Here is a 25,131-nt window from a genome sequence, read left to right on the forward strand (position 1 = left end):
GGGCATTACGTATAGGGACGCTACTACTTCTAGGGGGGAATTACGTATAAGGACGCTTCTACTACTGGGGTGCACTACGTATAAGGACGCTACTACTACTGGGGGGTATTACGTATAAGGACGCGTCTACTACTGGGGGGGCATTATGTATAAGGACACTACTACTACGGGGGGGCATTATGTATAAGGATGCTACTACTACTGGGGGGGATTATGTGTAAGGATGCTACTACTACTGGGGGGGCATTATGTATAAGGACGCTACTACTACTGGGGGGGCATTATGTAAAAGGACACTACTACTACTGGGGGGCATTTTGTATAAGGATGCTACTATTACTGGGGTGCATTACATATAAGGACGCTACTACTGCGGGTGGGGCATTACGTATAAGATTAATAAGATTGTGCTACATTGTGGCGTAATTTTAAATGGGGGTACTATTGTGTGGCCATGCCCCTTACTTGTGAGACCACACCCCTTTTCCCGGCGCGCGCCAAAGGAATATGGGAGGGCGCAAATTTATAGTTTGCAGGGGGGCGCCGAACGCCCTAGCACCGGCCCTGAGTATAGAGATGGATTTTATTAAGCTGATTTCAAGTTAAGGGCAAATCCAGCTACTGGGTGCAAAATGTGTCAATGGAACAAAAACATTTTGAATAGAAGGAGGAAAAATATAAAATGCACTGATTCAGCAGGATGAAGGATTATGAAGGATGTTATGAAGGATGGAGGGCAGTGTAATCCTACTGTAAAGTGCAGTGTAATAACAAAGCTATGTCTAATATGTGTGTGCATGCAGTATGTGCTCTGTTTAAAAAAAAAAAACATTAATTTTTCTATGCAATGACACAGATATGTCTGATACTTTGTAAATTAAATTTAAAACCAGTGAAATAATTTTAGCATGATGATAGCAGTGGGATTACTAGGGGGGTGCAGAGGTATCTCCAGCCAAGGGATGACACCAAGTGCTGGCCCCCCCTCAGTGACAGGAGCCGGATACTGCACTGTAACATTACATGCAGCACCCGGCTCCTCCATGACTTAAAGGCAGGTAAGCAATGTAACAAAGCACTGAGGAAGGCAAATCAGATGATTGGTTGCATAAGCATATCTCCCAACTGTCCCGATTTTGGTAGGACAGTCCCATTTTTCACTGTCTGTCCCGCTGTCACACCTGCGAGTCACGGTGTCCCATGGTGGGGGTTCACTTGGGATATCCCACATGTCACTCACTGCTCTGAGCAGAGCAGCAGTTAATAGATGTTGTGTGCATGGACACAGCGTCTATTCCCCAGCAGAGAGAGACAGGTGACATGGCCAGCAGCTCACTAAGTGCTTTTCATGTCTCCATACTGATGGAAACAGGGGAGTGGTTTGTGTTCCTGGCTCTTGCCATGAGGATACACCCCATACCCATGAGGCCACACCTGCTAATTTTAGCCGTGCGCCTTTGGCACTCGAGGATGTCTCTCTTTGCTATTTAGACAAGTTGGGAGGTATGACATAGTGAGAGGAATCAGTAGCAGTAAGAAAGAAGTAATAATGCCACTGTATAGGTTATTAGTATGGCCTCATGTAGAATACTGTGTTCAGTTCTGGAGGCCATATCTCCAAAAGAATATTAACACATTAGACACAGTACAAAGAAGGGCAACTAATATGGTGCAGGGTCTACATCACAAAACTTACCTGGAAAGACTAAAAGATCTTAATGTGTATAGTTTGGAGCAGAGAAGGGAAAGAGAGGACATGATCGAAACTTTCAAATATATCAAGGGTTTTTACAAGGTACAGGAGGAAGAGATTCTTCAAAGGAAAAGAAGTAATAGAACATGAGGACATGCAGGGGAAATGTAAGGAAAACTTACTTCACAGAAAAAGTAGTGGACTAGTGGAATAGCTTCCCATCAGAGGTGGTATAGGCTAATACAGTAGAGCAATTTAAACATGCATGGGATAGTCATAAGGAGATCCTTACAAAGATATAAGGATCAAATAGGATTTGAGTTAACAATATGGTTAAAAAAAGGGGACAGACTAGATGGCTGAGTGGTTCTTACAGTATCTTAACACAATAGAGATATGATAGTTAAAATCTGATTGGTTGCTATGGGCAATACCTCCACTTTCATCTTTAGAAGCTTTAGGAAATCCACCCCCTAAATAAGGAATTGGGAGCAGGTTTTGACTGGAGATTTTATGTAAGTAGTACATTCAATAGTGGGAGACAACATATCAATCTAGGTAGACCATGTTAAGGAAATGCATTTAGTGATGAAGTAGCAGCACAACAGCATTACAGTTATTCAGGACTATATGTTAGAGCTAGAAACAAAGCTGCTTCATAAATAAACACTTTTTATTTGTACCTCGCATATAAAGTACAAATTCTTGGTATGAGCTGGGAATTTGCCTTTTGCAGAAACACTTGGCTATGAAGATTAAAGTTCCATATCAAAACAGGAGAAGCTGCCTTAGGCTTTAGACATCTGGGCTTTTCTGGAAGCTACAAGAAAACTTTGATGTGTGTTTCTAGTGCAGAGCTAATGTCTCCAAAAGTGATGGGACAGTGCTTTCCATACAAAGTGAAAGGATTTGTCTGTCACAACTAATAAGTGGTGTTTTAATCAAACCTGTGTACTAACCCTAAACTCATTTATTATACAGTATGTCACAATAATGCCATGATTCAAATACTACATGACAGCAACATGATTGTGACAGTTTGCAAATCAATTCAATGTACAGTATGTAATGTTAATATCTATATTTACAAGATGGAAGAAAAATAATTAAAACAGTAAATATACTGTAACTTACCAATAAATTATTTACTGCTGATGTTAGTTTGTCCACATCATCAATGTTACTAGAGAGTAGGTCTTCCTAGAATCACATTGAAACATGTATAGATTTACTTACTGAATGAGTCCTAAATGAATTTATCTGAGAATATACAATGAATTATATAAGTTTTACTATTTATTTTTGATACCCTTTTGCCAAATAACAGAACATGGCTTACTTAGTCATCATAATAATAGAAAGCTCTAATTATTATAGCAATGTGTGTATTCAGATTGTTTTATTCAGTGCAAATGAAGTAAAAATATTCTCTTTGAGCTTAAATATCAGAATCAGCACATCGGCCTCACCATTCACCATTTATCACCAGTCATTGGATTACACCATTAATGTAAAATAAACACGGTTCATCTACAGGGCCAGATTAACAATGTGGCGGATGGAGCTACAGCTCCAGGCCTCCACATAAAAATAGGTCCATCATTATGGCAGCATGATGATCACTAGCCACCAGCTGGCCACATAGTCAGCCATAAATCATAACTATTAAGATTGCATTTATATTTTATGCAATTTTCTATATTTTTACATATTTAGCAAGACATTACAGCTGATAGTGTAGACTGTAGAGGGTGTACACGCCCACATAGCTCTGGCCACACCCACACAGTACTAATCACACCTCCCCGGTTTCTCACATTAGGCCCTTGAATATTTTCAGCCCCAGGCCCATGTGGCCCTTAATCCGACCCTGTTCCTCTGCATGAGCTGGAAAGATAAAGTCTTTTTAAAAGGATAAAGCTTTTCAGATAACTACAGATTACAGTAGGAACACCCTCTACTAGTGGTACATTCTGTAACCCGAGTATTACTGAAATATCTCTGTGTATCTGTAAAAAGCAGTAACATTTTATATGTTACCCAGGAAGCACAAAATGCACTATCCGCTTTATGACCTCATCCTTGTAGCTGCATAAATACCACTCACTATGTCAGAGTATACTGAGTATTATATACATCTTCTCTTTAGTACTTTTAAATAACACATAAAAAAAATGACTGAAATAATGTCCAATTCAAGACTCATGTACTTAGCAGGATGTTTAGCATGATAAAGTCTGACATAGTGGTAAGATCATTTTAATTTTATGAAGTATTGGATGCTTTTATAATGCATGTAAATGTGTTCATACATTCGGTCTTATTCAGGTTTGTTAGTAAACCAAAAAAGCACACTAATGGACAAAACCATGTTGCACTGCAGGTGGGGCAGATGTAACGTGCACAGAGTGTTAAATTTGGGTTGGATATTAGAAATGAAATCTTAATTGCAGTGTAAAATAAAGCAGTCAGTATTTACCCTGCAAAGAAACAATATAACCCACCCAAATCTAAATCTCTCTGCACATGTTACATCTACCCCACCTGCAGTGAAGCATGGCTCTGTCCATTTGCCAGCTTTTTTGGCTTGCTAACAAACCTGAATAATCCCCATAGTTATTACATTATCTATAAAAGCATTGGAGTAAAACTTGTACATTGTGTTTTGTCAGATTACATGAAATGTGGCTATATCAGTCAGAGTTGTGCCATTAAACTAAACGCACTCATTTGATTTACTTTAAACTATTTTGCTGGTGACTGATCACTACAATGTACAAGCTATAGTAATTAGGGTGAGAAACTGCTTCCGCCTGATGTGTCTCTAGCTGTGAGTAGATCATTACAGTCCTATTTAGTACATCCTGCATTATTATTGTGACGTGGATGTGCTAATATCCCCTACACTCACAAAGCATAAATTAGGGTGAGCATATTATACCTTTTATCTGGGACGCTCATGGATTACACAGGTTCTGTAGTTGGCTGACTTCAAGCCTACATTTCAGCTGGTTTTAATCAGCCACAGATCCTGTGTAATCCGTGAGCGTCCCAGGTAAAAGGGATAATATGGTCACCCTACATAAATGAATAATTTCACTGAAATTTACTAACATTCTCTAGATAAGATAAGAGATATGAACCTTCCAGGCAAAGAGCTGGAAGCAAAGGGATGGCTTATGCTATCATTACTCTGCCTCTGGGGTCGGACGTGGCAAGTCTAATGTGCATACACAGCCGCCAGGCTACTCATGTGTCAGTGGGGAGAGCAACTACTGCTCTGGCTACTAGGGGCTAATGCCACCTGCATATATTGTTATCTACTGGGATCAAACCTTGTAATTCTTCTTGCAATATGTCAAGTCCCATAGAAACTATGGTACTGTTTGTACCAGTGAAAATAGTGGAACAGCAAACCTCCCAAATGTCCTGATTTTCACAGGACAGTCCCTTTTTTTGAGACAGTACCTGCTGTGCCCCACACCCACCCGATACACATTAAATGGGTGCTAGAAATTTGCATATACTGTCTAACCAGAAAATATTTTTTTGTAATAAAGATACTCCTCAAATATAGCAATAAATCCAATTATAAGGTGTAATTTTGTACTTTGGGAAAAAATGCTGCACTGCAGGGTGGGGGCATTTATAATGTGCAGAAAGAATCACTGCAGTGTAGGAACAGAATTATCCAGTATATAGGTGCTATATGCTAAAGCTGGCAGCATTTATCCTGCATGGAACCAAACAAGAAAAACCCTTTACACCACTTCCAATGTTTTGTTAGGGTTCAAACTTATAAACTTTAGCTGCATTTGTTTCAAACTCTGCATAAGGTCCTCAGTACCATGGTGCAACACATTCTACTACATCTGTAAACATGAAAACTTTCTGTGTGTATATTGCTGCTCTTCTAATATTAATCCAAGGCAAACTGAAAAATGCATTATATATATTTCACATAAATAGTCCTACACACTAGCAGTACTTTTCTAAATAGAACTAGAATTTCCATATTTGAACATTAGAGGGTTTTTTTTTAAATTCAGTTGATCTCCATTTTAAAATAACATAACATATTACAAATGACTAAATAGGAGATGGGAAGCAGCTGGTGATGAATAACAGCATAATCTGTCATTTATAAAGAATACAGCTCAGGGGCAAGTGCAGGATCTTAGGTGGTGGGGGATTTCCTGTGTAAAATGTTAAGTAGAACAGGTGAATAATTTGACTAAATAGTTCATAATGTGCATATAGCGTCTGATTCTGATTTGGAAGCAAGGCAGAAAAAGCATGTAAGTTTGTATCTGGAACAAACCATTTTGCTATTCAAATATACATTTATATTTTTTCTGTGCAGGGTAAATACTGCCTGCTTTTGCATGTAGCCCAGAAATGTTAGACAGCTTTATTTTTATACTGCAATTTACATTTCAGTTTGGACATACCCCACCCAAATTTAAATCTCTCTAAGTCGGAACATGCTACATCTGCCCCACCTGCAGTGCAACATGGTTTTGCCAAGTTTGCTTTTTTTTTGGCTTCAACATCTGAATAACCCCCATAATGTACATATAATGTGTTGTGTGTGAGAGTGGGAGCGAGAGTGAGAGAGAGAGAGAGAGAGACAGACAGAGAGACAGATTAGCATAGTGTACAAATTATATTTGGACAATATTTAGTGACCAAACCAGCCATAGGATTTCAAACCCTTCTGCTAAACACACCAGGGAGCTGTATACATGTAATTTTTGTATGTACAGTACACTTACCAATATCAGTTCTGTACCCAAAAGAATATTAACATCACAACCAACACATGCCTGTGAATTGATCAGAAATGATAAGTAAAATATACTTTCACAATAAATATCATTACATATTTTATTACTTTACATCTCTGTCTTCTGAAAATTCTGCTCAATAATGTAATATTAAATACAGTAAGTCAGCAATATATGCAGCATCCCAGAACCATTCTTCTCCATTATTTCAGTATAAATATGTAGCTGTACAGCATTCTTTTAAAATAATTGTCTTTGTTTATACACAAAATAGAAGACACTTTTAAAATATGGAAATAAAATAAAGGCATATGCGAACCAATTATACAAAATGACCACTCTTGACTTGACCTCACTTTTCATCAATATTATATTCTCATTGTTATATTAAATTCACAAATATAATAGACACAAATTATGAGGACCAGCAGCGGGTACTGCTTGTCTATCGATGTCTAAACTATTGCTGCATTATATCAAAGCAGCCATCAATGTTTGGCTACTACGGTTATTCAGACCACAGCATATACACGCCACCACCAGTCTTCCATCACAATATGTGTACCTCTCCTAATAATGGTAAAATCATCAACCACAAACCATCAATGGTTGCTACTGTAACTATTGATGATAGATGGGGATCCCTAAGTGATTCTCATTCTATAACTTGCGGACAAAAATTGGTACCAATACAATATATCTGTCAAAACAATGTTTCCTTAACCACTAATCTGAACTAATTAACCATAGTCTCTCTTCATATACTATGTAAAATGTTTGTTCAGCAATCCCTTTGCAAGTTGCAACTGCAACATTGTTATGATTCTAAAAGACACTTAGAAGAAAACAGATTGTTCAGAATCTAAGGAAGATTTGTAACATATTTGTATAGTAGAACCTTAATAGGTGTTTTAAATTATCTTTCAAATAACAATTAAAAAATGTAAAATGAATTCTTCTATTGATCTTCTCATCCCCACTGAAGTATTTACAATGGGTGCAATACTCACCTCTCCGGAGTTCACCGCTGGCTGCAGCATCTCTAAGTAAATCTCCGGTAAATGGGGTGGTGACATTTGTTCTGGAGATTTGCACATGTACAGTAAGGAAATCTCTGGGAAAATGGCCACCACACCATATTCCTGGAGATCTGCACATGCACACTAGTCTCTGTGGCAGTGCTAGGATCCCCTGGTGACCCTAGTGCCCAGTGTCTACAGCCCTGCCGACACAACTTACTGAATCTATACACTCTTACAGTAGCAGGTAAGGACGCATTAAGAGAGAAGGGGCCTGTGTGCAGTCTCCATCTGGACACCCTACTCTCTAACCAGCAGCACCCTAGTGAGGACTAGTAGACTTTTCCTATTGTGCATGCACAAAACACCACGAAAATGGCCATTGTGCCATTTTCCCTATGATTTTTGCAGCTCTGCCACTGACGATGTGGGACTCCAGAAAATTGGGTATAAAATAAATGGGTGCAAAGTGTGCAGTGTGGGCCCCACGTGGACACATGAGCCCATGAACACTTTATACCCTGCACCCATTATAGATATGCCACTAGTAGCAGGAATATAATCAGTCCCTATCAGTCTCAGATGCCATAAGTATCCTCCATTAGACTAGTCCACAAAATGCTAAAGCACACTGGGACTTAGGGCCTAATTCAGACCTGATCGCTGTTGTGCAAATTCGCTAGGCGGCAATTATCGATGGACTGTGCATGTGTATGCATCGTAATGCACATACGCGAAGCCAACCTGTGAAAGAATTCAGCATCTTTTTTGATTGCTAGGCGTACACAGGTTTTATTGACAGGAAGTGGATGTTTGGGGACGGTAACTGGACGTTTTCTGAGAGTGTCAGGAAGAACGCAGGCATGCCCAAGCATTTTCAGGGAGGGTGTGTGACATCAGCTCCTGCCCCGATCAGCCTGTTTCTTTCACACTGTAGGAGTAGGTCCTGGGATACACACAGACTGGATTTGCAGCTGACCGGCGTATGCAATGTTTATCACCCGACATACGCAGACTTGCATGGGGCGGATTTTGACTCTGTCTGGGTGGTGACTGATTGCAAACCTCTGCAAATTTGCAGAGGAGCGATCAGGTCTGGTTAGAATGAAAATCTGGTAATGCATGAGAGCAAATGACAATTGACCATTTGGTCCCAAATGACAATTGACCATTTGGTCCCAAACACTGGAAAACAGACAAAAATGGTCAATCAGACAAATTGGTTAAATCCAGTTGATTTAACCAAACTGTCTGAAGGACCATTTTTGTCAGTTTTATGTAATTTTAGGAGCAAATTTTCAATTGTCATTTGCATCTATACATTACCAGATTTTTATTCCAACCAGCCAGATCCCACAATAAAGCTTTAGGTGTATGGCCAGCTTTAGAGTCTTACACAAAATATTTCTGTGATTTTCCATAAAACTGTGTTTTAAATGCCTGATTGTTCTGCCGGCATAATATTTAGGACAATCACAATGTTGCAAATAGATCACAAATTCAGAGTCAACACTTTTTTAAACTTACTATTACCTAGCTGATTACTCCTACATAGGAAGTCACACAAGCAGTTCTGCTCAAAATGGGATTACATTACACATAGTTTTTTCCATTTTTAAAGAAACCAAGGGGCCTTTATGGAAGCTAGATTTCCACATAACATGCATCCTATTCACATAACTGATGTGATAAAAGTACAATGCATACACAGGCAGGGGTGCCAAGAGGTAGGGGTGTGTACTAATTACCCGGGCTCCAGGTCTGATGGAGGGGCCCACTGGGGGCCCAGGTCCCCATCCCTTACCTGGAAAAAGCAGCTGCAGATCTTCTCCTCAGCCCATCACATGCTGCAGTGTGGGTAGGGAGGTGCTCAAAATACACATTTTTCTGTATTTTTTTTCTATGGGTGCATGGCTTTGCCTGCTTTGATTAGGCTATATATATATATATATATATATATATATATATATATAAACCCTAAGTGCCAGGGACACTATAAGCAACTTTGTATGCAGCTATGATGTGAATAAGATGCTAATTTCAAGAAACAATGTGAACGTCTGGGATTTGCATGGTGGAGATTGTAAGTGGTGCCAAATGACCCAAAAGGGATTTGTAATTAAGAATACATTTATACATATGGAATGAACCTACTCTAATCATACACCGAGTATTGTCATTATCCAGCTGCACATCCGTTGTGAGATTTGCAGTTCGCCCATGGTAAAATGCCACAACTGTGAATGTTCTACTGTCCCATGTGGCCTGAAACTTCATAGTCACTTTTTTCCTTCCACTATATTGCACGGGTTATTACAGCCAAAATGTTATGCACACAAAATGTCTATATGCTGAATGGAACTCCTCTACTTTGTATATATATATATATATATATATATATATATATATGTGTATGTATATACATATATATATATATATATATATCTTACCCACTGAGCTATATAACATGTTGTACAGCTTAATGGGGCAGTTTGAAATACCACATTGGTCACAGGAAACCATGTGGTCTCACAATAATTATATCAATGAGTACTGTCTTGAGTGTTTGGAGCCTCATACATTATTTATCTGCAGCGTATGTTCTGCACCTATCAGTGACTGACCTGTCAGCTGCTGTCAGATGTACAGTAGATTACACTGAAGCCGTACTTCTAACATTGTCACTGGGCAAATTGGGAAAATATTTTTGTTGAAAATTGCTGTTTCTCAATGGGGAATATCTAGAGCATGATAAAGTGATTAAATGCCTCCACAGTAACCCTCCTTCATGATAAAATCCATTGTATTACCACATGTACCAATCAAATTATTATTCATGTTAATAAATGTATGCAGAAACATTTACTTACAAGTTCAGCTTTCAGCGCAAAATACAATTTTTTAAATTCTTGGAAATCGAAAGCTTGACCCTGTAAAAATATGAATAATAACGTAAGTAAAAAAAATGCTTAAGTAGGACTTTATGTTTGTTGCATTAATATGCAAAGGGGTATGTATACACATACTGTGTGTGTATATACACACATACAGTACACACATTTAATTGTAATAGAAACTGCAAATATCTTAAAGTACCAGTGTGAATGGTCCTTGATAAAGATTCATTTTGCTTCTATTTCAAGTTACAGGGATAGGTATAGAGAATTTCATTCACTTTCATTCCATTCTATAATTTTGGCTAATGGCGTATTTTGTGTTTTGTGATCAAATCTGTTTCGCCCTGCTTTTCTAGTCATGGATAATTTGCATCCATAAAAGAAAAACAAAAAATATATATACACACACACACACACACACACACACACACACACACACACACACACACACACACACACACACACACACACACACATATAATACTGCTGACAAAGTCAAAACTAATTAGCATATCATGTGCAATGTTGCACCTAAATCGTAAACTATGGCTATAGAGCAGTGGTTCTCTTGCTTAGTTCCTCAAGGTACCTTAACTGTCCAGATTATACAGCAATCCATGCTTGTTCCCAGATGGGATACTCAGACTGACTGGGGTATAATTAAAACATCACTGCTTAAGCATCTTTAAAATCTGGACTGTAAGTGTACCCTGAGGACTAATTTTGAGAATCACAGCTCTAAAGCAATAAAGTGCTTGTTAATTACAAGTTTAAACTTGTCATTATGGAAATTCCTTATTTTCACTCTTCCTATTCTGTATAAAAAAAGAGATTTGGTCTCATCCAAAAATAGGTGTCTTAATTTTTCAATGGGGCATACTGGCAGGAATGCAAGTGCTTCATGGTTGTGAATTTTGTTTTTGTGTTCATCTGTATTTATCACTGATAATGTAAAACATAGAAATGAGCTTATTTACAGTACCGCATTTTCAGGACATGCACAGAGGAAGTTTTGAAGTGCTGTAACCAGTTTTCCAGTTTTCTATTGAAAAATACAACAATAAATAAAACATAAGCTAGTACATTATATTTAGAAAAAGATCACATGTGACGATATAAAAGGAAAATAAAGATAGAAAATAAATGAGATGGAAAGGAGGATCTACTGGAAAGCATGAAAAGACATAAATAATGTGCATGAGATGAATGGGGGCAGATGATAAATGCAAGAAGGGAGGGAGGGTGAGAAGAGGGAATAAAGACTGAAGCAATGTATATATTTCATGTAAATACAATACTACTTACTACAAATGTAATTGACAAGCATGCTGATTTATCCCCAGGTTTCTCTACACACTTTGGATCAGGAACGGAATCAGCACCTAATATGTTATACAGTAATTAAACAGATAATAATATTTACAGAGGGTAAAAGACAAACATTAAAAAAATAAATCAGTCATAAACTTACAGATGATGTTTTATTCCTATTACATACTTACCTGCCCCCTGAGAGAGGGTTACACCAACCAGCATAAACACTGTGATGAGCATCATGTTGTACACCTGAGATCAGCACACAGTGTATATGGCAGCCAGTAAAAGGCTTCTGCTTTTATACTATTAAAAGTCGCTGACTTCAAAAACATGAGCATGTCATCATCTGCTGGAATGTGTCCAAACCAATGGTGTACTTAATGTACAGAAATACTGCTCTAAATCTTGCTGGCAGTAACTAAACATTCCTTGTGTGCCAACATTTCTCCATTCAGGGATAAATGCAAACATCAATAAGGTAAAGGTAATTCCTTACATTCACATTACACATACATGTGTCACTTGTTGAACCACAAGTGCCAGCATGCCTGGACATCAAGTACACATTGTCTAAATATTTAAGTAATTTATTAAATAAAAACACCCAACACAGCCATTGTTTTCTCATTTATTACTTACAAAATATCAGTGTATTGGAAGCGCATCATGTTCAGACTTCAACATCTCCAGCTTTGACTTCCAGCTTTCATGTACTTCCAGGTGAGTGGAGCCATTCATTTACTTGTAAATACTGCCTTTAAATAAATTTAATGGAGCCAGAGCATCATTGGTGACAGTGTGATTAGAGCTACAGAACTAGCGCATGGTGAATGGGATCTCTCCCCCGTGCACTGGATACACAGATATCACATGCAGCGTCAGGGAGAGGCTGGCTCATGCTGGCTGGTGTGACAGCTGGTGGTCATTGAGCAGCCATCTTAGAGGAGAGATGGTGGCTGGAGGCTGTAAGCAAGAGAAGGGGTTTTACCAGAGACAGCGCCGTTCTCCGTAACTGAAGATAGCCGCATCAACAGTCGTAATAGAGAAACAAGAAAGGATAACAGCTGCTACTGACGCACAGATGGTCAGCCCTTGAATCACTGGAGAGGCCTGTAGAAAATTACCCTGAACAGACCATGTGTTTTAGTTATCCATTATTCCAGATGTCACAATAACCAACCTTGTACACTAGGGTGCAGAAAGACGTGTAGTTATTAAATAGGAGCTGGCTGCCATGTACACAAAGAGAGACTTCTACATAGCTTAAAAGATTGGATGCTGCAGACAGGAGCAGCCTAGACACTGATCTACTTGAGTAATAGTTAATTACAGTGTGAATTAGCTGCTTGTTGCTCAAGATAAATAGTTGGTGCACATATAAAACAGCTTATTACTATTAATTGACAGCTGCAGCTCATGGACTAGTGAAATAGGCACAGCCGGATTAAGTGGGTCCATTACAAAAGCTATACCTAATAAAGCAAATGGCTGTCAGTGACCACGTTATGTAAAGGAACAAAGTTATAGACCAGAGGTTCTCAAACTCGGTCCTCGGGGGCACACACAGTGCATGTTTTGCAGGTCTCCTCACAGAATCGCAAGTGAAATAATTAGCTCCACCTGTGGACCTTTTAAAATGTGTCAGTGAGTAATTAATACACCTGTGCACCTGCTGGGTTACCTGCAAAACATGCACTGTGTGTGCCCCCGAGGACCGAGTTTGAGAACCTCTGTTATAGACCATCCAGTAAACCTATTTATGGGCTATTGCCTGTAGATATACAAAGCTCGAGGATCTCTAGGAGTCAGTCAGCAAGATACTAAAATCATCAAAGGCTATAATTGCTGCCCAACCGACGGAGAATTGTTACAATGTAAATTTAATGTCTACAGAAGGGAAAATCAGTAAACTGCCTGGATAGACAGAGTCAGCGGTATTCAATATTCTTTAAGCTCTTGTTAACTTTATCCAAATCAGAATTCACACTGTTTCTTAGGAAATAGACTATTTGGAATAAGTCCACTCAGAACTCTTTCTATAACTTATAGAGGTAATACGGGCCCCAATTGTATATGATTATTCTAAATATAATAATTATTATACATTGTAATGTTAATGCGATAAGTCTGTCAAGAGCATCTATGTCTGTCTGTTCTAAATGATTCATTCTGGGATGCTAATCTAAATTGTTGTTGAGAGTAATAATCATTTAAACATCTTTGCACCAGAGGAAGCGTCACTGAAGTGTTTCAGTGATATAAATTAAATCCTTTGCAGAAGATGGTATAATTTATGACTGAGCGTATCAGAACTGAATTGTATTGTGTTAAATGTTGTAGTGAAAACTTATATATAAAAGAAAAAGCGCTCAAATCTAATGAACATACATTTATGTACACATGTCAGCAACACAGTGTGCTAATAATTCATATACCACTTTTAATACTAAAAGTACACAAATATTAAAATCACATAATCCACAGGATAACAGTCACAAGTGGGTATAGGTATATATCAATCACAAATGGGTGCAAAAATTGTGTCCTTGTGCCCCCTTCTATGGTCTGTTCCTATGGGTTAAATATAAATGTCCTGTGTAGAAGTGGTGCCAGGCCTGGATAAACTCAATTGGCCAATGACATTGTCCAAATACGTGGGTATAGTTACCGGTCCTGAGGTATTTGCCAGGGTGAGATCCAATTAGCGTTGGTCCGAAGGAGTATCAGCAGATCTAAGTGCAATATTTATGGTTCCGGTATGAATGGTCGACCATGTTATGGTCGACAGTCATTAGGTCGACCACTATTGGTCAACATTGACATGGTCGACATGGACACATGGTCGACACATGAAAATGGTCGACACATGAAAGGTCGACACATGAAAAGGTCGACATGAGTTTTTTAACTTTTTTTGGTGTCGTTTTTTGCGTAAAGTGACTGGGAACCCCAATTAGTGCTCTGCGTCCCCTCGCATGGCTCACTTTACTCACCATGCTTCGGGCATGGTGCCTTTGCTTCGCTCGGCACAGATTACCGTTCCAATCGTAGTCCACGTGGATCGTAAAGTATGGAAAAGTTCCCCAAAAGAAAAAAAAGTTAAAAAACTCATGTCGACCTTTTCATGTGTCGACCTTTCATGTGTTGACCATTTTCATGTGGCGACCATGTGTCCATATCGACCTTGTCAATGTCGACCAATAGTGGTCGACCTAATGACTGTCGACCATAACATGGTCGACCATGTGAACGGATACCAATATTTATAGAGTCCCTTCAACCATAAATGTTTGGACCACACACAGATGAAAAGTCCACAGGAATTTTGTCCAAATGAACAGGCAACACAATCTTGCTGCCCACTGACCGGAAGGGGGGACATCTAGTTAGAACTTAGTTTTATAGGATTTCATGATACTTGCCTAGGTGGGTGTCACACAAGGCAGACTGTGTAAGGGCTCAGAATCACAGAGACAACCTTAATAAAAACACAGATATAAATTCATATAATAAAGTACAACAATGAAAAAAGGTAAAAACAAATCTCATATGAGCTAAATGACAGAAGTGTATGATAGCTCTATAAATAAACAGATTGCATAAAACTAGGGATTCCCTGGAAGTCCCAAAGGGCTAAGCAATAAGTACATATATTTATTATAGTTACCACTATTGCTGGTATTAGGTGGAGACTCTCAGGATAGTTCAGTTAGTCTCTGACACCTTAATCCATATTGTGTAGCCCGTGATGAAGGCATAAATGTGTGTCCTCCAGCTACAGTATATAATCACAGTAGCAGGGTGCCAATGTTGTTACTGTATATGTGGCTCACTGTAGTTGATAAACTGTTGAACAACTTTACCAACAAGAGGGCTGCTCCACATGACCAGTAACACAGCAGCTTCTCCCATGGGCCTTTGCAGGGCCGCCATCAAGGGCATGCCCTGTGTACACTTGACCGAGGCCTGGCCACTCTGACAGAGAGTGGAGGGCCTGGGCTGTTCAAACATCCCGCTGTCGCTATTCCCGATGGTGGATGCTGCTGGTGGGACTGACCGTGGATGCTGAGGCTGGCAACGGCGAGTCTTGGGCTACTCCCCTCCACCCGCCGCAGATCTCTGCTGGTGGGACTGACCGCGGCTGTTGAAGCTGTCATTGGAGGGCTGCAGGCTACGTCCCTCTGCCCGCTGCCGCCTACCGCAGATCCGCGCCACCCGCCACCTATCACAAAAGGCAGCTTGCTGTTTGATAAAGTTTGTTGGAGCCGCGCGGCACGGCATGATGTCACGCCAGTCAGTGAAGAGAAGAGGAGCCGTAGCTCAGGACAGGAGCAGCAGACACAGACAGAGTAGGAGAGAGGACGCTTAGGAGGACGGATTTGTAAGTATATAATATATGTGTTTGTGACTTTGTGTGACTGTTGTCAGTCTAAGAAGGGGGCCCGGTGCTTGCTATCTTACAAAGGAAAGGACTGGAGGTGGACACACAGGGCCTCTATGACACACTGGCATACATACTCTATAATCAAATTCATCCACTGATGTCTGATCACAATTTTCTAATCGTTGATTTCACTTTATAGAAGGTCAAAGGTGCACAACTCATTATAATTTGGTGTCAGAAGCCTTACTGTGGGGACTTAATATGGTGCAAGGGGTATAAGATGGTTTTGCTTCATGTTGATATAGAATTTTTTTTAAAGAATACTGTATATATTTATTTTTATTTAACTTTTTTTGCCTGGGGAGGGGAGGGGGGTCCCTGCCTATTTTGTCATTCCGGTGCCACACAATTTCTGGTGGCAGTCCTGGGCCTTTGCAAAGCTCAGGAGTCACACTTCACTGGTCCGCATCCAGCAGGCTGCACTGCAGCCATCAAGTCCAGCTGTGAACAGAAAGGAACCAAAAAAAAAGAGATGGCCACGGCTGCTGGTACCTAATATCTTTAGAGAATTAAGTAAGTCAACTGTCAGTCTATAATATGAGTGATGAAGGAGTAGTGTTGCGCTGGTAGAGAGGTACTGGGTGAGGGGTGCTGTACTGGGTGTGGGATGCTGTGCTGGATATCAATGCTCTGATGGGGTTGGGGTTATTATTATTATTATTATTATTATTATAACAATTTATTTTTAAGGCACCACAAATGTTTTGCAACGCTTTACATACAACACACTTAGAACGGGTGTAGTACGGGTGACCGGCGGTCTCCTGACCGCCGGTCACCTTACCGACGCCAGGATCCCGGCAGCATACCGACGCCGGGATCTCGGGGGGGAGGGGCGAGTGCAGCAAGCCCCTTGCGGGCTCGCTGCGCTCGCCACACTGCGGGCTCGGTGGCGACCTGCGGTCGCCACAGGTTCTATTCCCACTCTATGGGTGTCGTGGACACCAACGAGTGGAAATAGTCCCTGTTGGTTGGCATGCCGACCATCGGGATAGTGAGCCGCCGGGCTCACGGAGGAGGTCATGTGACTGTCGGTCAGCCGACCGGCGGTCACATGACTACCACCCCTTAGAACAATAGAGGGTATACAGAACCAGAGATTGGATGTGGGAAGTGAAGGAGAGGGAGGAGTCAAGAGTGATACCAAGGCAGCAGAGTTGGGGAACGGGGAAAATGATAGTGTTGTCAACAGTGATAGAAATATTGGGGGAGTGGACTCTAGATGGGGAAAGATGATGAGTTTGTTTTTGTCCAAGTTGAGCTGCAGGCAGCATTCAGACATCCAGGAGGAGATGGCAGAGAGGAAGCTGGATACCCAAGAGAGTACAGAGGGAGAGAGATCAGGAGAGGAGAGCTATAGTTGTGTATTATCATCTGCATAGAGATAGTATTGGAGGCGGAAGGAGCATATGAGTGCACCCAGGGAAGAGGTGTACATGGAGTAGAGAAGGTGGAGCCAGAGGCAGACACTGAGAGTGAGTGGTTAGCAAGGTATGAGGTGAATCAGGCAAGGACAGTGCTAGAGAGGCCAATTAACTGGAGGGTGTGGAGGAGGAGAGGATGATCCACAGTGTCAAAGGCCACAGAGAGATCCAGGAGGATGAGCAGAGATTAGTTACCCCTGGATTTGGCCAAAAGCAGGTCATTGTCGACTTTGACCAGAGCAGTTTCAATGGAGTGGAGTGGGCGAAAGCCAGTTTGAAGAGGATCAAGGATAGAGTGGTCAGAGTGGTAGTGGTGAGATGGCTGAATACTATCTGGTGGGATGGCTGAATAGCAGGGTTCTGTGCAGTGAGGGGAGAGAGGTGCTGTGAGCATGGAGAATTGTGCTGTAAGTGAAGAATGTGCCCTGTAGAATGCCTTCTGATGTGGGGGTATAAGGGCCTGTCCCCTAAAATCTGTCCCTTTTTTTCTTTTGTTACAGCAGTGTGCATTGAGGGGAGAGCATCAGGTGCTGTGCTGTAAGATGAGAATATGCCCTATAGAATGCCTTCTTTAGATACAGCAGTGTGTTGTGAGGTGTGCTTTGAGGGGAGAGGATGGGTTTGTGCTGCGAGGTGGGCAGTAAGGGTAGAAGTAAGTGTGATTGTGAGGTGAACAGTGAAGGGGAAATATGTGATGCTAGGTGGTGGGCAGTAACGGAGTCAGTGTGTGTGCTTTTTGTATCCGCATATAAACACTAAGCATGGGGGTGGAATTATCTGCTGGGGGCACCAGCCAAAACCTTGCCTAAGCCCTACGGCACCAAATTGGCTCGGTCTCGCTCTGCCTAAAAGTCTTTAAAATGTCCTCCAATACTTGAAATGAGACCTTATCATTAATAAAACATATGTAACAAAAAATTGTGTCTGCAGGTATACATCTTATACAATCTTTTCGATGGGTTGCAGAATATATGTTTGTTTTTAATGTTATATTACACCTATCATTATCAGTGCCATTTCTACCTGCGGGCGAGCCGTGTGATCACAAGGGGTGCCCACTGTAACACCTGCTGTTTGCTATTATCTGCTCCCCCTCCTCCCACCCATAGTACTCTGGGCAGAGCTTCACAAAATGAATCAGTTGCATTGTCACATCATGATGCAACTATGTAATTTCATGAAACTCTACCCAGTGAGCGGAGCACTATGGCCGGGAGGAGGGGGAGCAGGTAATAGAAGGGAGCCACTGGTGTAACTAAAGCCCTCACCACTTGGCGGCGCCAGGCTTGAGGCGCTTAGTGGTGGCACCAACAAGCATGACATCCAGAGCATGAAACCCCTAGCAACAAGCATTAAACACCCCTGGTAATGAGCATAACACCCAGAGCATGAAACGCCTGGCAACATAAATTATACACCAGGCCACAAGCATGACACCCAGAGCATGAAACAACTGGCAATGAGCATTACAACTCTGACAATGAGCACGACACCCAGAGCATTAAACCTCAGTCAACAAGCATGGAACCCAGAGCATGAAACCCCTGGCAATGGACAGATAATTTAAAAGTTATTAGAAGGCTTAGCAGCCATAGTTTAAGGCATAATGTATCACGGGCATCGCGGTGTGTGGCATAATATAGTACAGGAGGAATAATATGGTGCAAGGGACATTACTGTGTGGTGCTCAATATGGTAGAATTTTTTTCTTTCCTGTGGTGGCCAAGGTCTGCTGATGCAGGGTCGAAAACTGGTGTGTAAGGTAGTCTTTTCCTGCAAGACTATGCCCCTTTTATGGAGACCACACCCATTTTAGTGAGGGCATGCACAAAATTGCTTTTCTATGTCTATGGGGCAGGGCATATTTTAGAATTTCTTTGGGGGCGCATTTGAGAATGACTATGGAGGATACACATTTTTTTACTGTTCATACTGGGAGCCAAAGTATTTAGAAATGGCCCTGATCCTGATATCCAGTATATGATATACATTCATACTTTTTATATTGAAAAATCTTGCAAGGTAAAAATAAAACAAAAATAAACCAGGCGCTGACTCCTCCGGGAATGCGAAAAACCTATAAATTAATATTTAGGATCTTTAGTATACTGCAGCTTCAAAAAAGGAGATCACTGCGTCTCCATAATCAAAAAGAAGAAAAAAGAACTAATGAAGCGCTGTAATACTAGAAACTAACGTAAAATTGATATTTATTAAACATACATTTGCCCACCATATCACATACCAATTACAGATAAAACAAACACACACACAGCTGGTGTCACTTAATACATTAAAATATTCCTATAAAACACCACACTGGAGCATTGGTCATTAATTTGTTATTATGTCTGGCACTTTATAGGTATCAAATAATTAATTCAGAAATTGCCAAAAATTAGTTCTTTGCCCCATATAACCAAACAATCAATCTATATGTCCAATGTTCAAACAATTTTAATTCTGTAAAAGGTAATTTATCCCAAGAGCATGATTAGTTCTTTCCAATTCATTCAAGTTAAATTTAAGAATGGTGCTTAGGCTTATACTTTATTGCTAAACAATCAATCAAATCCTTCTAATATAAGGCACTCAAAATCAACATCCATTAGTTATTTCAGCTATATCAATTTGTTAGAAAAGCCTAAGAATCTTGTCAGGTTATTAGTAGTGATGAGCGGGTTCGGTTCCTCGAGATCCGAACCCCCCCCCCCGAACTTCACCCATTTTACACGGTTACGAGGCAGACTCGGATCTTCCCGCCTTGCTCGGTTAACCCGAGCGCGCCCGAACGTCATCATCCCGCTGTCGGATTCTCACGAGATTCGTATTCTATATAAGGAGCCGCGCATCGCCGCCATTTTCACTCGTGCATTGGAGATGATAGGGAAAGGACGTGCAGCGTTCTCTCAGTTTCTGTGTTCAGTGTGCTGCAAATATCTGTGCTCAGTGTGCTGCAAATATCTGTGCTCAGTGTGCTTGCATATATCTGTGCTCAGTGTGCTGAAAATATCTACATTCTCTTCCTGAAAAATGCTCCATATCTGTGCTTCATTGTAGTATATAGTAGGAGGACAGTGCAGAATTTTGCTGACCACCAGTATTATATAGCAGTACGGTACAGTAGTATACTGCTCTACCTACCTCTGTGTCGTCAAGTATACTATCCATCCATACTGTGGAGCATTTTAGGTGTGCACAGTATATATAGTAGGAGGAAAGTGCAGAATTTTGCTGACCACCAGTATATAATATATAGCAGTACGGTACAGTAGTCCACTGCTCTACCTACCTCTGTGTCATCAAGTATACTATCCATCCATACCTGTGGTGCATTTTACTTGTGCACAGTATATATAGTAGGAGGACAGTGCAGAATTTTGCTGACCACCAGTATATAATATATAGCATTATGGTACAGTAGGCCACTACTCTACCTACCTCTGTGTCGTCAAGTATACTATCCATCCATACCTGTGGTGCATTTTATTTGCGCGCAGTATATATAGTAGGAGGACAGTGCAGAATATTGCTGACCACCAGTATACAATATATAGTAGTACGGTACAGTAGGCCACTGCTCTACCTACCTCTGCGTCGTCAAGTATACTATCCATTAAAACCTGTGGTGCATTTTAGTTGTGCGCAGTATATATAGTAGGAGGACAGTGCAGAATTTTGCTGACCACCAGAATATAATATATAGCAGTAAGGTACAGTAGTCCACTGCTATACCTACCTCTGTGTCGTCAAGTATACCATCCATCCATACCTGTGGTGCATTTTAGTTGTGCACAGTATATATAGTAGGAGGACAGTGCAGAATTTTGCTGACCACCAGTATATAATATATAGCAGTACGGTACAGTAAGCCCTCTACTCTACCTACCTCTGTGTCATCAAGTATACTATCCATCCATACCTGTGGTGCATTAAAGTTTTGCGCAGTATATATAGTAGGAGGACAGTGCAGAATTTTGCTGACCACCAGTATATAATATATAGCAGTACGGTACAGTAGGCCACTGCTCTACCTACCTCTGTGTCATCAAGTATACTATCCATCCATACCTGTGGTGCATTTTACTTGTGCACAGTATATATAGTAGGAGGACAGTGCAGAATTTTGCTGACCACCAGTATATAATATATAGCAGTACGGTACAGTAGGCCACTGCTCTACCTACCTCTGTGTCATCAAGTATACTATCCATCCATACCTGTGGTGCATTTTAGTTGTGCGCAGTATATATAGTAGGAGGACAGTGCAGAATTTTGCTGACCACCAGTATATAATATATAGCAGTACGGGACAGTAGGCCATTGCTATTGATATATTACTGGCATATAATTCCACACATTAAAAAATGGAGAACAAAAATATGGAGGGTAAAATAGGGAAAGATCAAGATCCACTTCCACCTCGTGCTGAAGCTGCTGCCACTAGTCATGGCCGAGACGATGAAATGCCATCAACGTCGTCTGCCAAGGCCGATGCCCAATGTCATAGTAGAGAGCATGTAAAATCCAAAAAACAAAAGTTCAGTAAAATGACCCAAAAATCAAAATTAAAAGCGTCTGATGAGAAGTGTAAACTTGCCAATATGCCATTTACGACACGGAGTGGCAAGGAACGGCTGAGGCCCTTGCCTATGTTCATGGCTAGTGGTTCAGATTCACATGAGGATGGAAGCACTCATCCTCTCGCTAGAAAAATGAAAAGACTTAAGCTGGCAAAAGCACAGCAAAGAACTGTGCGTTCTTCTAAATCACAAATCCCCAAGGAGAGTCCAATTGTGTCGGTTGCAATGCCTGACCTTCCCAACACTGGACGGGAAGAGGTGGCGCCTTCCACCATTTGCACGCCCCCTGCAAGTGCTGGAAGGAGCACCCGCAGTCCAGTTCCTGATAGTCAAATTGAAGATGTCACTGTTGAAGTACACCAGGATGAGGATATGGGTGTTGCTAGCGCTGAAGAGGAAATTGACAAGGAGGATACTGAAGGTGAGGTGGTTTGTTTAAGTCAGGCACCCGGGGAGACACCTGTTGTCCGTGGGATGAATATGGCCATTGACATGCCTGGTCAAATTACAAAAAAAATCACCTCGTCGGTGTGGAATTATTTTAACAGAAATGCGGACAACATTTGTCAAGCCGCGTGTTGCCTTTGTCAAGCTGTAATAAGTAGGGGTAAGGACGTTAACCACCTAGGAATATCCTCCCTTATATGTCACCTGGAGCACATTCATCAGAAGTCATTGACAAGTTCAAAAACTTTGGGTGACAGCGGAAGCAGTCCACTGACAACTAAATCCCTTCCTCTTGTAACCAAGCTCCTGCAAACCACACCACCAACTCTCTCAGTGTCAATTTCCTCCTGAGACAGGAAAGCCAATAGTCCTGCAGGCCATGTCACTGTCAAGTCTGACAAGTCCTCTCTTGCCTGGGATTCCTCCGATGCATCGAGTGTAATGCCTACTGCTGCTGGCGCTGCTGTTGTTGCTGCTGGGAGTCGATCGTCATCCCAGAGGGGAAGTCGGTAGACCACTTGTACTACTTCCAGTAAGCAATTGACTGTCCAACAGTCCTTTGCGAGGAAGATGAAATATCACAGCAGTCATCCTGCTGCAAAGCAGATAACTCAGGCCTTGGCAGCCTGGGTGGTGTTAAACGTGTGTCCGGTATCCACCGTTAATTCACAGGGAATTAGAGAATTTATTGAGTTAGTGTGCCCCCGGTACCAAATACTATCTAGGTTCCACTTCTCTAGACAGGCAATACCGAGAATGTACACAGACCTCAGAAAAAGAGTCACCAGTGTTCTAAAAAATGCAGTTGTACCCAATGTCCACTTTACCACGGACATGTGGACAAGTGGAGCAGAGCAGACTCAGGACTATATGACTGTGACAGCCCACTGGGTAAATGTACTGCCTCCCGCAGCAAGAACAGCAGCGGCGGCACCAGTAGCAGCATCTCGCAAATGCCAACTCGTTCCTAGGCAGGCTACGCTTTGTATCACCGCTTTCCATAAGAGGCACACAGCTGACAACCTCTTACAGAAACTGAGGAACATCATCGCAGAATGGCTTACCTCAATTGGACTCTCCTGGGGATTTGTGACATTGGACAACGCCACCAAAATTGTGCGTGCATTACATGTGGGCAAATTCCAGCACGTCCCATGTTTTGCACATACATTGAATTTGGTGGTGCAGAATTATTTAAAAAACGACAGGGGTATGCAAGAGATGCTGTCGGTGGCCCGAAGAATTGCGGGCCACTTTTGGCATTCAGCCACCGCGTGCCGAAGACTGGAGTACCAGCAAACACTCCTGAACCTGCCCTGCCATCATCTGAAGCAAGAGGTGGTAACGAGGTGGAATTCAACCCTCTATATGCTTCAGAGGATGGAGGAGCAGCAAAAGGCCATTCAAGCCTATACAGCTACCTACGATATAGGTAAAAGAGGGGGAATGCACCGGACTCAAGCTCAGTGGAGAATGATTTCAACGTTGTGCAAGGTTCTGCAACCCTTTGAACTTGCCACACGTGAAGTCAGTTCAGACACTACCAGCCTGAGTCAGGTCATTCCCCTCATCAGGCTTTTGCAGAAGAAGCTGGAGAGATTGAAGAAGGAGATAAAACAGAGCAATTCCGCTAGGCATGTGGGACTTGTGGATGGAGCCCTTAATTCACTTAACCAGTATTCACGGGTGGTCAATCTGTTAAAATCAGAGCACTACATTTTGGCCACCGTGCTCGATCCTAGATTTAAAACCTACATTGTATCTCTCTTTCCGGCAGACACAAGTCTGCAGAGGTTGAAAGACCTGCTGGTGAGACACTTGTCAAGCCATGCGGAATGTGACCCGTCAACAACTCCTCCTTCACATTCTCCCACAACTGGGGCTGCAAGGAAAAGGCTAAGAATTCCAAGCCCACCTGCTGGCGGTGATGCAGGGCAGTCTGGAGCGAGTGTTGACATCTGGTCCGGACTGAAGGAACTGCCAACGATTACTGACATGTCGTCTACTGTCACTGCATATGATTCTGTCACCATTGAAAGAATGGTGGAGGATTATATGAGTGACCGCATCCAAGTAGGCACGTCAGACAGTCCGTACGTATACTGGCAGGAAAAAGAGGCAATTTTGAGGCCCTTGCAGAAACTGGCTTTATTTTACCTAAGTTGCCCCCCTCCAGTGTGTACTCCGAAAGAGTGTTTAGTGCAGCCGCTCACCTTGTCAGCAATCGGCATACGAGGTTACTTCCAGAAAATATTGAGAAGATGATGTTCATCAAAATTAATTATAATCAATTCCTCCGTGGAGACATTCACCAGCAATTGCCTCCAGAAAGTACACAGGGACCTGAGATGGTGGATTCCAGTGGGGACGAATTAATAATCTGTGAGGAGGGGGATGTACACAGTGAAAGGGGTGAGGAATCGGAGGATGAGGAGGAGGTGGACATCTTGCCTCTGTAGAGCCAGTTTGTGCAAGGAGAGATTGATTGCTTCTTTTTTGGTGGGGGACCAAACCAACCAG

The 25,131-nt window shown here is 41.5% G+C and overlaps 1 protein-coding gene across 1 annotated transcript in view; it reads right to left on the bottom strand.

The window, feature by feature from the left end:
• Nucleotides 1-11,965, bottom strand: part of LOC134956793 (uncharacterized) — a 36,964-nt gene extending 24,999 nt beyond the window's left edge. The window contains exons 1-6 of the mRNA XM_063938742.1: nucleotides 11,899-11,965; nucleotides 11,702-11,778; nucleotides 11,379-11,438; nucleotides 10,370-10,429; nucleotides 6,469-6,519; nucleotides 2,828-2,893 (exon numbers count right to left, since the gene is read on the bottom strand). Of these exons, the coding sequence (XP_063794812.1) occupies nucleotides 2,828-2,893; nucleotides 6,469-6,519; nucleotides 10,370-10,429; nucleotides 11,379-11,438; nucleotides 11,702-11,778; nucleotides 11,899-11,953 (369 nt within the window). The 5' untranslated portion in view covers nucleotides 11,954-11,965. The remainder of the gene's footprint in view (nucleotides 1-2,827; nucleotides 2,894-6,468; nucleotides 6,520-10,369; nucleotides 10,430-11,378; nucleotides 11,439-11,701; nucleotides 11,779-11,898) is intronic.
• Between the last annotated feature and the right edge of the window lie 13,166 nt (nucleotides 11,966-25,131).

The sequence above is a fragment of the Pseudophryne corroboree genome, chromosome 9 (genome assembly GCF_028390025.1).
Source record: "Pseudophryne corroboree isolate aPseCor3 chromosome 9, aPseCor3.hap2, whole genome shotgun sequence".
Taxonomy (NCBI): Eukaryota; Metazoa; Chordata; class Amphibia; order Anura; family Myobatrachidae; genus Pseudophryne; species Pseudophryne corroboree.